Genomic DNA, 16,136 nt, shown 5'->3' on the forward strand with positions numbered 1-16,136 from the left:
TCACGTCTCCAGGATGGGAGTTCGCTCGCTGCTGCTGCCGGCCGCGTCGCCGCTTCCATCCGTCCCCAACACGGCCCGATCCCCGGCCTTCTCCTCGGCCCGATCCTCGGCCCGATCCTCGGCCCGGTCCCCGGCCTTCTCCTCGGCCTCCAGCCGTCGGTACCGGGTGTGGAAGAAGATGACGAAGCTGCAGGTGAAGAAGGTGCACAGTCCTGCCATCACCAACATGGGAACTGTAGACGACAAGACACCAGAGGAGGAGGATTCAGTTTTCACTTCATATTAGAGGAGAAAAAAATCCACATTCATACAAAAATTAGAAGAAAATCAAAGCTGCAAGCAGCGATGAACAGATGAAAGTCCCTCCACCCTTGTGCACGTTCAGGCTGGACATTTAGTGGATGAAACACCCACGACTCTCTATACCAGGGGTCGGCAACCCGCGGCTCTAGAGCCTTTAGCGTCGCCCTAGTGGCTCCTGGAGCTTTTTCAAAAATGTTTGACCTTTTTTTCCTCTTTTTTTCTCTTCTCTTTTTCTTTTTTCTCTTCTTTTTTTTCTCTCTTTTGTCTTTTCTCTTTTTTCCTTTCTTTTTCTCTTTTTTTCTTCTTTTTTTCTCTTCTTTTTTTCTCTTCTTTTTTCTCTTTTTTTCTTCTTCCTTTTCTCTTTTTTTCTTCTTTTCTTTCTCTTTTTTCTTCTTTTCTTTCTCTTTTTTTCTTCTTTTTTTCTCCTTTTTTCCTTCAATTTTTCCTTTTTTTTCTTTTTCCTTTTTTTTTAAATTTTTTTCTTTTTTTTTCTCTTCCTTTTTCCTTTCCTTTTTAATCTCGACATTTCGACTTTTTTCTCAACATTTCCACTTTTTTGCTCAAAGTGCATAATGAAAAAAAACAATCTTCCCCCAGTAGTAACTAATATAGAAACATGCAGCATGTGTTTCTTCATTCTACTTCTGATACAAGACTTCATTTTTTTGCAGCTCCAGAAATATTTGTTTTTTGTGTTTTTGATCCAATATGGATCTAAAACATTTTGGGTTGCCGACCGCTGTTCTTTACCAAACCATTCAAAAGTTATGGCAGAAAGTAGGAACTATCAAATATGGACCAATCAGATGAAGGGTGGGCGCGCTTTTTGGCGTCTAGCGTCGCCACAGTAACGCTTTTGAATGAGAAAAGTAATTCGCGTCATCGCAGGATGTAGACGCACATTTTGATGTATAACACACCTGGGTGCACGTTACGGTTCGGGCTGAATTAACTGCCGAAGGAATGGCATAAATTGTGCCAATTAATTCAAAATAGCAGACTTCCTGTTGGGTTTGGGTCATGGCGCCAAGAGACTTTTCTTTAAGTTGTGACATGATACAGGTGTGTACAGATTTTCGTGCATGTACGTCAAACCATATCGTGGGGCTTGAGGCACAAAGTTTTCTAGGGGGCGCTGTTGAGTCGTTAGGCCACGCCCATTAATGCAAACCATGAAATATCAAATTTATCACCAGGCCTGGCTTGGTGCAAAATTTGGTGACTTTTGGGGCACGTTTAGGGGGAAAAAAGGCCCTCATTTCGTCGGAAGAAGGAAAAAAATAACAATGAAAAAAAAAAACGAGGAAAAAAAAAAACGAGAAAAAGAATTCCTACAGATACAACAGGGCCTTCGTGCTCGGGCCTTAAAAATGATCAAATAATCAGTTTCCAGTTGGTTTTATTTTGTCTGTTTCCCCTTTTCCCTCCAGCAGAGGTCTCCACTGACGCTTCACTCCTGCATCTCCTTTCCTAACGACCTCCACCAGCTCTCCATCTCCTCTGCAGCTTCACTCACTGGTGAATAGATATTATATTTTTGGCGCGTACCAGTCGTATATTTCTTTATATTTGGTCGTGGGTCAGAGAGCAGGACTCCCTACCTACCTTCAGTCTGCAGGAGGAACTGATCCTGCATGTGCACTAGTTCTGCTCTGTGTTTACTCAACAGTTCATTTAAGTATTTAAATTTAGTTTTCTTTTTTTTTTTATTTTCGTGCAAAAAAATGTTTTCCTTTTGCTGCTAGAAAGAGATTGGTACAAAGTACCTTTTTGTCAGTATTAAACTATGGTGATGTCATTTACATGCATCTTGGTTCTGTAACTGGTTCAAGTTTCACGTACACGTCATTGTAGTTTGTATCAAATGGTTGAATGGACTTCACTGAGTCTAAGGAGAAAATCACATATGTTAATATTTATTGCAAAAGCATTACTGGGTAAACTACCGCTGTACATATCCAATTTATTAAAATATTACTCTAGTAGCTATAACGCTAGAACAGGGGTCTTCAACCTGCATGGGGCTCTTTAGCGCCGCCCTAGTGGCTCCTGGAGCTTTTTTAAAAATGTTTGACCTTTTTTTTCCTTTTTTTCTTTTTTTCTTCTTTTTTCCTTTTTTTCTCTTTTTTTCTTCCTTTTTCCTTTCCTTTTTAATCTCAGCAAGTTCGACTTTTTTCTCGAAGTGCATAATGAAAAAAAAATCTCCCCCAGTTCTAACTAATATAGAAACATGCAGCATGTGTTTCTTTATTCTAATTCTGATACAAGACTTTTCATTTTTTGTGGCTCCAGACATATTTGTTTTTTGTGTTTTGGTCCAATATGGATCTAAAACATTTTCGGTTGGTGACTCCTGATCTAAACCAAAGTAATGAGCGGTGATTCTTGCTATGTTGATTTAGGTATTGATTTAATTGATTTGATTTGATTATTCAAGGATGAAGGAAACATGTAGACTGCACCTTTTATTTTCTTTCTTATTTCTTGAGGAATCTTTGTTATTCCCATGGAGGCAATTTGTTTTACTGGCAGTCTTCTCTCTTACTTCTTGCTTTTATTTCATTAATTTAAATAATTCTTTTGAGGGTAGAATATGTTTTGCTTCAGCTACACCTTTTTCGGTCTAGATGTTATTTGTATATTGGAAACTTTTTTGTAATGTTTTCTTTGAACAGTGTATTCGTTTCCTTGTTGTCATTTTTATTTTATTTTTAATTTTGCAAAAGCTATTTTGATGTTTTTCTTATTTTTATTCTTTTTTTGTGATGTCATGACCGAACTAAACTGAACTAAAATGCGACGCACCTCTCCAGCTCCAGGCGGCCTCTCCACACGTGGACAGAGAGGAGTCGGCCAGTGGCTCCGTCAGAGCCTGCAGGACCACGATGTAGAGGACGGACTGCACCTGCCTGGAACCAGGAAACGGGAGACAGGTATCAGGTAACGGGACTCGCGTCATCAGAGGTTCATTCTTTTTTCTTTTTTTTTTTAAATAACAAACACCTTTATTCAAAATCTTCAGTTTGATATCTGAAGAAACAACAGACGACAGATGATGGTGATGGTTTCAGATGCACAGCCAGTACTCTAAAAAAAAAATCAGCGGGGGTGGTGGATTTTATCATATGGGGACAGATAATTTGTTTTACCCGTATTTTCTGGACTATAAGCCGCATCCGCTCTAGTTAAAAAAAAAAAGATATTTAGCCGCAGATATTTCTGTTGTTAGATTAGATATTTACTACATGTACAGAAGGATTTTGAACTGTAAATGATGTACATGTTTGTACCTAAATAGATCTTTCCTAACAGTGTCTTTTAACACGGCAGCAACTTTGCTGATTAAAACGGGACAGAACCAAGAGAAAATAACCACTATTTATTTATCTATTTATCTGTTTGAAATCTGCTTCTACTTCTATCTGCTAAAGAAGAAGTAGCGTATTCTTCTTTGCATTTATTTTGTCTTAGTTTTGATTATAATTCCGGTTAGAGCGCCCCGAGCGGTGGAAGAAAAATCCACAGAATAGCTGCACCTTTGTATAAGCTGCACGGTTGAAAACCTATGAAAAAAGTAGCAGCTTATAGTCCAGAAAATACGGTAATTATAAAAATGAATCTCCTTCAAGATCGCTGACCAGATTAATTAACTCAAAAATGATTCATGAAAACTGCGACTCCTCAAAAAGGTTTTTAGGTTTGTCCACAAATATTGTAGGATTTATGTGAATTAAAGAAAGATTAGGGCATATTTTCCACAAGGGACCTTTAAGGATCTACAGAGAAACTGTACGATTATGTTGGGAGAAAAGAAGATAGTAATAAATAAAACTTAGTGAAAACTCTTATCTGTCTCAGATAAGCCTGGATGTTTCTGTATCACGGTTTCTAGTCAAGACTCAAATCTGAGAGAGAGATCTCTGCGGCCGGAACCCACAACACACTCTAGTGCGTACTCAGTACCTGGGACTGACTTTCTGCATTAAAAGCATTAAAAGCTCCTGCACCAGACATTTCTCAGGCTTTATTCAGACTTCTCAGTGTACTGAGGGAGAAATACCCCGATACGAAGACGAGTCCGGCCGACGTGGCCTCCCCCACCGGGTACGAGCTCTCCACCGACAGCTCCATGGCCACCGGGTAGATGGAGAAGCCGAAGAAGCCGAAGAGAGAGCAGACGGCGGCCACGGCAGCTTTCTGCTGCGGCAGCAGAGACACCTGAGAGACGAGGAGCAGGGAGAAGAACAAGTGAGCCAACAAACAAAACCAGAAAACCAGAAAAACATAAAACCATAAAAACCCTGACGTTCACGCCTTCAACACTAAAATCTGTGGGGGTTTTTTTTTAAATATCTTTTTAGAATAGAATAGAATACTTTATTGTCAGTGTACCTGGGTACAGTGAGATTGAAAGCAGCATCACCTCTCCAGCGCAAGACAAATAAGAACAATAGTGCAAACAATAAGGAATATAAGAATATAAATAATATTAAAAAAAAAAAATGTTAAGGTGCATTTGAATGGTGAAGACCTGAGATTCTATTTACAGATGATAGTATATACACATGTAGTGGAATATTGCACAGATAGTCCGGGAGAAGTATTGTACGACGTAGTATTAGGGCCAAACTAAGACAAAAAAAAAAATGGAAATTACGAGAATAAAGTCGTAAAATTACCAGAATAAAGACGTAATATTACGAGAATAAAGTCGTAATATTAAATATATTATAAATATATAAATATAATGTCACAAGATGCTCAATATTCCTCATTTTAACACAGGGAGAAGATGCTTTTCCTGTTAGAGTTCTCATAAATTAACACTTTATTCTCGTAATATTACGACTTTATTCTCATAAATTAACACTTTATTCTTGCAATGTTACGACTTTATTCTCGTAATATTACAACTTTATTCTCATATTATTATGACTTTATTCTCGTAATTTCCAATTTTCTTTTGTTTTAGTTTGGCCCTAATACTCCGTCGTAGTATTGCACGGTAAAAAACAGTAAAAAAAAATTCATGTGAAAATTCACATTTTCACATTCACAATTTCTATTTTACCCACATTCCTACCCTCCCTATAATTGCCCTGGGGGGAAAAAAAAATCATATATTAAGGGAAACAAAATTAAATAAATATTAAAAAAAAATAAAAAATGGCAGCAACAACGATATCAAGCTATATATATCTATACATACATACAAACATACATACATATAAGGCACAAGTTTGAAAATAGAGACACTCATTGGTCCCCCTTGGAAAAGTTCTCCAGTTTTGAAAATAATGGAGACCAAAATTCTTGAAAGATACGACCACGGTTGTATTTTTCCAAAGTTAATTTTTCCAATGGTAAAAAAACTGAAATTTGATCAAAAAAAAAACTTGAAAGTTGGAGGGGAATCATCTTTCCAAAGTAAAAGTATGCATAAAAGCTGTGTTTAATACTTTGCTTCCCTCATATAAACTATATCCAGACACACTCAATGGTAAGTGTGACTTTCGGTTTAATAAGTCCAATAATTTATTTCTGAGCAGTCTGAACATCTTCATCATTTTGGTTCCAGTACATTTTCAGTTATATGAACATTTTTACATGAAACATCTTAAACTAGAATTAACCGGTGTAGTTGTAAACCTTTTTCAGAACACTGCAGATATTTTACAATGTTTGCATGTTACAAAAATATATATACATATATTTTGTTGTTGCTTTTCTGCAGACAAAGTCGTACCACTGAGCATTAATGATGATGTTTTGTGAAGCAAATATCTGGGTATCTGCGGAGACCACGGCCTGTAAAACTAAATACCACCCTGTCACTTTGCTTTTGGGTCGAACTACATCTTAAAAAATGTGGTTTAATGAGCTGCTGAAATCTTTTAGGGTTGCTGTGACATCACAGACACATCAGGACAGACTCTTCCAGCCTCCTAATCTTTGTTTCTCCTCCGAGTCTGCGTTTTCTTTCTTTTTTCTTCTTAAACGATTTTGTCCCTATGAGAACTAAAGATTTGACTTTTTGAAGGTGAATGTTTCCTAAAGGACTCCAGAGTTTCTAGTTGGAGATGAAACGTTGTCACCCTATGATATTAACCTGAGAAAGCCCAGTTTGTGTACAGGACTGTCTCAGAAAATTAGAATATTGTGGTAAAGTTCTTTATTTTCTGTAATGCAAAAATGTCATACATTCTGGATTCATTACAAATCAACTGAAATATTGCAAGCCTTTTATTATTTTAATATTGATGATCATGGTTTACAGCTTAAGAAAACTCAAATATCCTATCTCAAAAAATTAGAATATTCTGGGAATCTTAATCTTAAACTGTAAACCATAATCAGCAATATTAAAATAATAAAAGGCTTGTAATATTTCAGTTGATTTGTAATGAATCCAGAATGTATGACATTTTTGTTTTTTTAATTGCATTACAGAAAATAAAGAACTTTATCACAATATTCTAATTTTCTGAGACAGTCCTGTATGTAAAAAGAAAAAAGGAGGTAAATGTTCCCCTTCCATGTCCGTCAGAAGCTACGTCTCCTTCAGGACCTGGTGGAGGCTGAAGGAAGTAAAACCATCTGCTCTCTGTAAGAGCCACATTTGTATTGCTTATAATAGTTCATATTTTTCCTTTAGAACGTGGAATTGCTCCTTTAATTATGCTGCTGATGACATCACAGCAGCTTAGCTCAGACCAGGTTAAGCAGCCTAAGCAGAGTTGGGTAGTAATGAGTTACATTTACTCGGTTCCATTTACTCCGTTCCATTTACTTGAGTAAGTTTTGGGAAATGTTGTACTTTTAGGAGTGGTTTTGAATCACTATACTTTTTACTTTTACTTGAGTAGATTTGTGAAGAAGAAACTGTTCCTCTTACTCCGCTACATTAGGCTACGTTGAGCTGTTACTTTTCTTTTATCCCTTTTATCCGCGTACGCGTCAATCTCATGACATCACTGGGTGATTCTTTGGGAAAAATGTTAGTTTTTGCATGTTTTGTCACATTTACACAGACTCAAACACACACAGAGTTTCTATGAGTTCATGTTTGTTCTAGTTCTGCTGGTTAAAAAAGAAAAGTACAAAGGGTGGAAATTTTGTGCTACTTGTGCTTAATTTATTTTTTTATTCTGTTATTATTTTATTTATTTTATTATTTATTAAAGTACTTGAATTTACTTTAAGATTATTTTAATTTAAGCAATTTTTTTATTTTTTATTAAAATGTATTTTATTGATTTAATTCACCTGAAGATGATTATTTTGTACTTTTGTCTGTTTGAATGGTTGTGTTAAAAAAATAAATCAGACGTTACTCAACAGTTACTCAGTACTTGAGTAGTTTTTTCACCAAGTACTTTTTTACTTTTACTCAAGTAATTATTTGAATGACTACTTTTTACTTGAAGTAACAGTACTTTTACTTGAGTACAGTTTTTGGCTCCTCTACCAGCTCTGAGCAAGACAGTTTTTTGACCTCAGGGCGAATCTTGTAACTTCGTTTTTTGCTTTAAGTAAAATTATTTTTGAACAGAGTTAATGCCTTGGAAGATTCTTTTTCTAGTGTCAAGCTCATTGCCAAGAAGACTGCTTAATAGTAGAGGTAAAGTGGAGTAGCCAGAGAAGAAAGATTGCCGCTACACTCTGATTAGACAGCTCTGATTTATGTTTTTCAATCAAACTACTGTTTAATCGGTTTGAGGCATAAAATCGACTCAAATGTTGCACTTTCAGAGTCATGCATGTTGAGGGAGGTTTGAGCTGAAATATCCTCCTTGAGTCTGATACTTATGAGATGACACTGTGGGATTCCTTTGCAGGATTAATGTGCATCTGGGCTTAAATCTAATACATCAAAACACAACAATAAAATAAGTTTTCTGAACTTATCAATATGACTCTGTCCTTCACAGGATAAGTGAAATGGATCACTGCAAAAACTCACAATCTTAACAAGAATATTTGTCTTATTTCTAGTTAAAATGTCTCATTTTAGTAAAAAAAATCTTATTACACTTAAAACAAGACTCATCACTGGAAAAAACAACAATTTTCACCTGTTTCAAGTAGATTTTCACTTGAAATAAGTAGAAAAATCTGCCAGTGGAACAAGATTTTTTTGCTTGTAATGAGAAGATAAATCTTGTTCCACTGTCAGATTTTTCTACTTATTTCAAGTGAAAATTTACTTGAAACAGGTGAAAATTGTCAAATAAGTTATTTTTCTGGTGTTATTTTTCTGGTGATGACTCTAAATGTTGAAATAGCAGTAAAACCACATTCATTGATGAAATGACATAAGGGATGGAAAGGAGGGATGGCAGTTTTACAGGGGGGATGATTTGGACCATTTTTATTTCAGGGGGGGATGATTTGGACCGTTTTGATATCAGGGGGGATGATTTGGACCGTTTTTATATCAGGGGGGGATGATTTGGACCGTTTTTATTTCAGGGGGGGATGATTTGGACCGTTTTTATTTCAGGGGGGGATGATTTGGACCGTTTTTATTTCAGGGGGGATGATTTGGACCGTTTTTATTTCAGGGGGGATGATTTGGACCGTTTTTATTTCAGGGTACTGGTTCTCACCACGGAGAAGGCGATGCACGCCAGAGCAGTGAAGCTCATGTTGATCTTCGTGGCCTCGGTGAACTTCTTCGTCTTGTCCACGTAGAGACCCAGAGCGGCGGCGCCGATGATGCCGAACACGATGAAGAGCGCGCCGCACAGGCCGGCGAAGTCCTGCAGTGGAGAGAAAGTGTTACCAGAATGATCTGAGACCACTCTGCAAAAACTCACAATCTTACCAGGAATATTTGTCTTATTTTCTAGTTAAAATGTCTCATTTTTAGTCAAAAAATCTCATTACACTCTCAATAACTTTTTTGTCAATTTTCATCTGTTTCAAGTAAATTTTCACTTGAAATAAGTAGAAAAATCTGCCAGTGGAACAAGATTTATCTTCTTATTACAAGCAAAAAAAATCTTGTTCCACTGGCAGATTTTTCTACTTATTTCAAGTAAAAATCTACTTGAAACAGGTGAAAATTGTTGTTTTTGATTCTTGTTTTAAGTGTAATGAGATTTTCACCAACAATTTTCACCTGTTTCAAGTAAATTTTCACTTGAAATAAGTAGAAAAATCTGCCAGTGGAACAAGATTTTTTTGCTTGTAATAAGAAGATAAATCTTGTCCCACTGGCAGATTTTTCTACTTATTTCAAGTGAAAATTTACTTGAAACAGGTGAAAATTGTCAAATAAAATATTTTTCTGGTAATGACTCTTGTTTTAAGTGTAATGAGATTTTTTGACTAAAAATGAGACATTTTAACTAGAAATAAGACAAATATTCTTGTTAAGATTTCTAGTTTTTGCAGTGCATGATTCCCCATTTTCTCTTCTTATTTTCTAACACTGTCCCGCCGTCCCCTGATCCAGACTGGAGTCTGGAGCGCTGCCCCTGCAGGACTTACGTCGGTGTATCCCTGCACGCACAGGACCTGCTCCAGCAGAGAGGAGAAGCAGGTGAAGACGGCGATGCCGGAGCCGAAGCAAAGCAGCAGCACCAGGTAGGCCTTGTTCCTCAGCAGCTGCAGAAACACAGAACTGTCACCTTCAACTCACACCAGGGGGCGGAAACACAACACGTTAAAGATCCATATTGTATCAATGAAATGTCTTGTATCAGCCTTAGAATGAAGAAACACATGCTGCATGTTTCTATATTAGTTAGAAGTGGGGAAGATTTTTATTTACATTACGCACTTCGAGAAAAAAGTCGAAATGTTGAGAAAAAAGTCGAAATGTTGAGAAAAAAATCAAAATTTCGAGAAAAAAGTTGAAATGTTGAGATTAAAAAGGAAAGGAAAAAGAAAAAGTGTTTTTGGTCCAATATGGCTCTAAAACATTTTGGGTTGCCGACCCCTGAGTTAGAAGATCCAGCTCTTTGCAGGACTCAGCACTGAGTAAGCTGCATTTATGACAAGATGATCGCATGATGGTGTCTTTTTAAGACGTAGCTTTCTTGTATAAAGGGACGGTTGCACCGATCCAGCTGGACCTCCTATGTGATTTCTTGCTTGTGTTCTCTCAGATGTAAGTTGCTTTGGATAAAGTCGTCTGCTAGATGACAGTAGCAGTAGCAGTAGTAGTAATAGTACACTGCAAAAACTCAAAATCTTACCAGGAATATTTGTCTTATTTCTAGTTAAAATGTCTCATTTTAGTAAAAAAATCTCATTACACTTAAAACAAGACTCATCACTGGAAAAAACAACAATTTTCACCTGTTTCAAGTAGATTTTCACTTGAAATAAGTAGAAAAATCTGCCAGTGGAACAAGATTTTTTTGCTTATAATAAGAAGATAAATCTTGTCCCACTGGCAGATTTTTCTACTTATTTCAAGTGAAAATTTACTTGAAACAGGTGAAAATTGTCAAATAAGTTATTTTTCTGGTGTTATTTTTCTGGTGATGACTCTAAATGTTGAAATAGCAGTAAAACCACATTCATTGATGAAATGACATAAGGGATGGAAAGGAGGGATGGCAGTTTTACAGGGGGGATGATTTGGACCGTTTTTATTTCAGGGGGGGATGATTTGGACCGTTTTTATTTCAGGGGGGGATGGTTTGGACCGTTTTTATTTCAGGGGGGGATGATTTGGACCGTTTTTATTTCAGGGGGGGATGATTTGGACCATTTTTATTTCAGGGGGGGATGATTTGGACCATTTTTATTTCAGGGGGGGATGATTTGGACCGTTTTTATTTCAGGGGGGATGATTTGGACCGTTTTTATTTCAGGGGGGGATGATTTGGACCGTTTTTATTTCAGGGAGTCAGATAAATAACTTATTTGACAATTTTAACCTGTTTCAAGTAACTTATAATTCTCAAATACATTCATAGAATAATAGACAGGTCAATCATTTTCATTTTCCTTTTTATAAAACTAAACACGGCCAGTTTCCCCTCAGATATCGTGGTAACAGATATGGAACTCCAAATCTCACATTATCAAAAGCTCTGCTTCTCTAGAGATTTTTAAAAGAAATGTATTATCTCCTTTAATTCACATTTAAAAAATGTCAAGTTTTCTTTGTTTTTTTTTTGTTTTTTTTTTTGTTTGTTTGTTTTTTTTTTTTGTGTGTGTTGATGATCTGTAACTATGTAGTCAAACCTTCTTTGTTTTTGTTTATAGTCTTCGTCTTGTTGTTTTTGTTTTTTGATTTTTTGTAATTACTGTTTTACTTCCTAAATTGAGGGGAGGTCCGTTGCATAAGCCTGTTGGCTTTTTGACCTCTCCTGTCACATTTGTTTTACTATTTTGATTGCAAGTGTTAATTTTATTGTGTGCAAACTAATAAAATAAAAATAAAATAAAAGACCTAAACTTAAAAACGGATTAAATGAATATGGAGCCGTGGTTTGACAAATCCATAATATTGAGTAAATACTGATTGTAAGCTGTGTGATAGAGGGGGGTGTAATAGAGGGGGTGTGGGTGTAATAGAGGGGGTGTGGGTGTAATAGAGGGGGTGTGGGTGTAATAGAGGGGGTTAGGGTGTAATAGAGGGGGTGTGGGTGTAATAGAGGGGGAGTGGGTGTAATAGAGGGGGTGTGGGTGTAATAGAGGGGGTGTGGGTGTAATAGAGGGGGGTGTAATAGAGGGGGGAGTGGGTGTAATAGAGGGGGTGTGGGTGTAATAGAGGGGGTGTGGGTGTAATAGAGGGGGGTGTGGGTGTAATAGAGGGGGTGTGGGTGTAATAGAGGGGGGTGTGGGTGTAATAGAGGGGGTGTGGGTGTAATAGAGGGGGGTGTAATAGAGGGGGTGTGGGTGTAATAGAGGGGGGTGTGGGTGTAATAGAGGGGGGGTGTAATAGAGGGGGTGTGGGTGTAATAGAGGGGGTGTGGGTGTAATAGAGGGGGTGTGGGTGTAATAGAGGGGGTGTGGGTGTAATAGAGGGGGTGTGGGTGTAATAGAGGGGGTTAGGGTGTAATAGAGGGGGTGTGGGTGTAATAGAGGGGGAGTGGGTGTAATAGAGGGGGTGTGGGTGTAATAGAGGGGGTGTGGGTGTAATAGAGGGGGGTGTAATAGAGGGGGGAGTGGGTGTAATAGAGGGGGTGTGGGTGTAATAGAGGGGGTGTGGGTGTAATAGAGGGGGGTGTGGGTGTAATAGAGGGGGTGTGGGTGTAATAGAGGGGGGTGTGGGTGTAATAGAGGGGGTGTGGGTGTAATAGAGGGGGGTGTAATAGAGGGGGTGTGGGTGTAATAGAGGGGGGTGTGGGTGTAATAGAGGGGGGTGTAATAGAGGGGGTGTGGGTGTAATAGAGGGGGTGTGGGTGTAATAGAGGGGGGTGTGGGTGTAATAGAGGGGGTGTGGGTGTAATAGAGGGGGGTGTAATAGAGGGGGTGTGGGTGTAATAGAGGGGGTGTGGGTGTAATAGAGGGGGTGTGGGTGTAATAGAGGGGGGTGTGGGTGTGATAGAGGGGGTGTGGGTGTAATAGAGGGGGTGTGGGTGTAATAGAGGGGGGTGTGGGTGTAATAGAGGGGGGTGTGGGTGTAATAGAGGGGGTGTGGGTGTAATAGAGGGGGGTGTGGGTGTAATAGAGGGGGGTTAGGGTGTAATAGAGGGGGTGTGGGTGTAATAGAGGGGGGTGTGGGTGTAATAGAGGGGGTGTGGGTGTAATAGAGGGGGGTGTAATAGAGGGGGTGTGGGTGTAATAGAGGGGGTGTGGGTGTAATAGAGGGGGTGTGGGTGTAATAGAGGGGGGTGTAATAGAGGGGGCTGTGGGTGTAATAGAGGGGGGTGTGGGTGTAATAGAGGGGGGTGTGGGTGTAATAGAGGGGGTGTGGGTGTAATAGAGGGGGGTGTGGGTGTAATAGAGGGGGGGTGGGGTGGGTGTAATAGAGGGGGTGTGGGTGTAATAGAGGGGGGTGTGGGTGTAATAGAGGGGGGTGTGGGTGTAATAGAGGGGGGTGTGGGTGTAATAGAGGGGGTGTGGGTGTAATAGAGGGGGTGTGGGTGTAATAGAGGGGGTGTGGGTGTAATAGAGGGGGTGTGGGTGTAATAGAGGGGGTGTGGGTGTAATAGAGGGGGGTGTGGGTGTAATAGAGGGGGTGTGGGTGTAATAGAGGGGGTGTGGGTGTAATAGAGGGGGTGTAATAGAGGGGGTGTGGGTGTAATAGAGGGGGTGTGGGTGTAATAGAGGGGGTGTAATAGAGGGGGGTGTGGGTGTAATAGAGGGGGTGTGGGTGTAATAGAGGGGGTGTGGGTGTAATAGAGGGGGGTGTAATAGAGGGGGTGTGGGTGTAATAGAGGGGGTGTGGGTGTAATAGAGGGGGGTGTAATAGAGGGGGTGTGGGTGTAATAGAGGGGGTGTGGGTGTAATAGAGGGGGGGTGTAATAGAGGGGGGTGTGGGTGTAATAGAGGGGGGTGTAATAGAGGGGGGTGTGGGTGTAATAGAGGGGGGTGTGGGTGTAATAGAGGGGGTGTGGGTGTAATAGAGAGGGGTGTGGGTGTATTAGAGGGGTGTGGGTGTAATAGAGGGGGTGTGGGTGTAATAGAGGGGGTGTGGGTGTAATAGAGGGGGCTGTGGGTGTAATAGAGGGGGAGTGGGTGTAATAGAGGGGGGTGTAATAGAGGGGGGTGTGGGTGTAATAGAGGGGGGTGTGGGTGTAATAGAGGGGGTGTGGGTGTAATAGAGAGGGGGTGTGGGTGTAATAGAGGGGGTGTGGGTGTAATAGAGGGGGTGTGGGTGTAATAGAGGGGGTGTGGGTGTAATAGAGGGGGCTGTGGTGTAATAGAGGGGGGTGTGGGTGTAATAGAGGGGAGTGGGTGTAATAGAGGGGGGTGTAATAGAGGGGGGTGTGGGTGTAATAGAGGGGGGTGTAATAGAGGGGGGTGTGGGTGTAATAGAGGGGGGTGTGGGTGTAATAGAGGGGGTGTGGGTGTAATAGAGGGGGTGTGGGTGTAATAGAGGGGGTGTGGGTGTAATAGAGGGGGGTGTGGGTGTAATAGAGAGGGGTGTGGGTGTAATAGAGGGGGTGTGGGTGTAATAGAGGGGGTGTGGGTGTAATAGAGAGGGGTGTGGGTGTAATAGAGGGGGTGTGGGTGTAATAGAGGGGGTGTGGGTGTAATAGAGGGGGTGTGGGTGTAATAGAGGGGGCTGTGGGTGTAATAGAGGGGGGTGTGGGTGTAATAGAGGGGGGTGTGGGTGTAATAGAGGGGGGTGTGGGTGTAATAGAGGGGGGGGTGTGGGTGTAATAGAGGGGGTGTGGGTGTAATAGAGGGGGGTGTGGGTGTAATAGAGGGGGGTGTGGGTGTAATAGAGGGGGTGTGGGTGTAATAGAGGGGGTGTAATAGAGGGGGGTGTGGGTGTAATAGAGGGGGTGTGGGTGTAATAGAGGGGGTGTAATAGAGGGGGGTGTGGGTGTAATAGAGGGGGTGTGGGTGTAATAGAGGGGGGTGTGGGTGTAATAGAGGGGGGTGTGGGTGTAATAGAGGGGGTGTGGGGTGTAATAGGAGGGGGTGTGGGTGTAATAGAGGGGGTTGTGGGTGTAATAGAGGGGGGTGTGGGTGTAATAGAGGGGGGTGTGGGTGTAATAGAGGGGGTGTGGGTGTAATAGAGGGGTGTGGGTGTAATAGAGGGGGGTGTGGGTGTAATAGAGGGGGGGTGTAATAGAGGGGGGTGTGGGTGTAATAGAGGGGGGTGTGGGTGTAATAGAGGGGGGTGTGGGTGTAATAGAGGGGGGTGTGGGTGTAATAGAGGGGGTGTGGGTGTAATAGAGGGGGGTGTGGGTGTAATAGAGGGGGTGTGGGGTGTAATAGAGGGGGGTGTGGGTGTAATAGAGGGGGGTGTGGGTGTAATAGAGGGGGTGTGGGTGTAATAGAGGGGGCTGTGGGTGTAATAGAGGGGGGTGTGGGTGTAATAGAGGGGGGTGTGGGTGTAATAGAGGGGGGTGTGGGTGTAATAGAGGGGGTTGTGGGGGTGTAATAGAGGGGGGGTGGGTGTAATAGAGGGGGGGTGTGGGTGTAATAGAGGGGGGGTGTGGGGTGTAATAGAGGGGGTGTGGGTGTAATAGAGGGGGTGTGGGGTGTAATAGAGGGGGGTGGTGGGTGTAATAGAGGGGGGTGTAATAGAGGGGGGTGTGGGTGTAATAGAGGGGGTGTGGGTGTAATAGAGGGGGTGTGGGTGTAATAGAGGGGGTGTAATAGAGGGGGTGTGGGTGTAATAGAGGGGGGAGTGGGTGTAATAGAGGGGGTGTGGTGTAATAGAGGGGGTTGTGGGTGTAATAGAGGGGGTGTATTGAGGGGGTGTGGGTTGTCTTAGAGGGGGGTGTGGGTGTAATAGAGGGGGGTGTAATAGAGGGGGTGTGGGTGTAATAGAGGGGGTGTAATAGAGGGGGTGTGGGTGTAATAGAGGGGGGTGTGGGTGTAATAGAGGGGGGTGTAATAGAGGGGGGTGTGGTGTAATAGAGGGGGGTGTAATAGAGGGGGTGTGGGTGTAATAGAGGGGGGTGTGGGTGTAATAGAGGGGGGTGTGGGTGTAATAGAGGGGGTGTGGGTGTAATAGAGGGGGTGTGGGTGTAATAGAGGGGGGTGTAATAGAGGGGGTGTGGGTGTAATAGAGGGGGTGTGGGTGTAATAGAGGGGGTGTGGGTGTAATAGAGGGGGAGTGGGTGTAATAGAGGGGGTGTGGGTGTAATAGAGGGGGTGTGGGTGTAATAGAGGGGGTGTGGGTGTAATAGAGGGGGGTGTGGTGTAATAGAGGGGGTGTAATAGAGGGGGTGTGGGTGTAATAG

The 16,136-nt window shown here is 41.5% G+C and overlaps 1 protein-coding gene across 1 annotated transcript in view; it reads right to left on the reverse strand.

Moving 5' to 3' along the window:
* slc49a3 (solute carrier family 49 member 3) overlaps positions 1–16,136 on the reverse strand; it is a 382,878-nt gene continuing 366,742 nt past the window's right edge. The window contains exons 6-10 of the mRNA XM_061726482.1: positions 9,799–9,915; positions 8,913–9,065; positions 4,364–4,521; positions 3,109–3,212; positions 1–233 (exon numbers count right to left, since the gene is read on the reverse strand). Coding sequence (XP_061582466.1) covers positions 1–233; positions 3,109–3,212; positions 4,364–4,521; positions 8,913–9,065; positions 9,799–9,915 — 765 coding nt within the window. The remainder of the gene's footprint in view (positions 234–3,108; positions 3,213–4,363; positions 4,522–8,912; positions 9,066–9,798; positions 9,916–16,136) is intronic.

Source organism: Cololabis saira, chromosome 7, assembly GCF_033807715.1.
Source record: "Cololabis saira isolate AMF1-May2022 chromosome 7, fColSai1.1, whole genome shotgun sequence".
NCBI classification, from domain to species: Eukaryota; Metazoa; Chordata; class Actinopteri; order Beloniformes; family Belonidae; genus Cololabis; species Cololabis saira.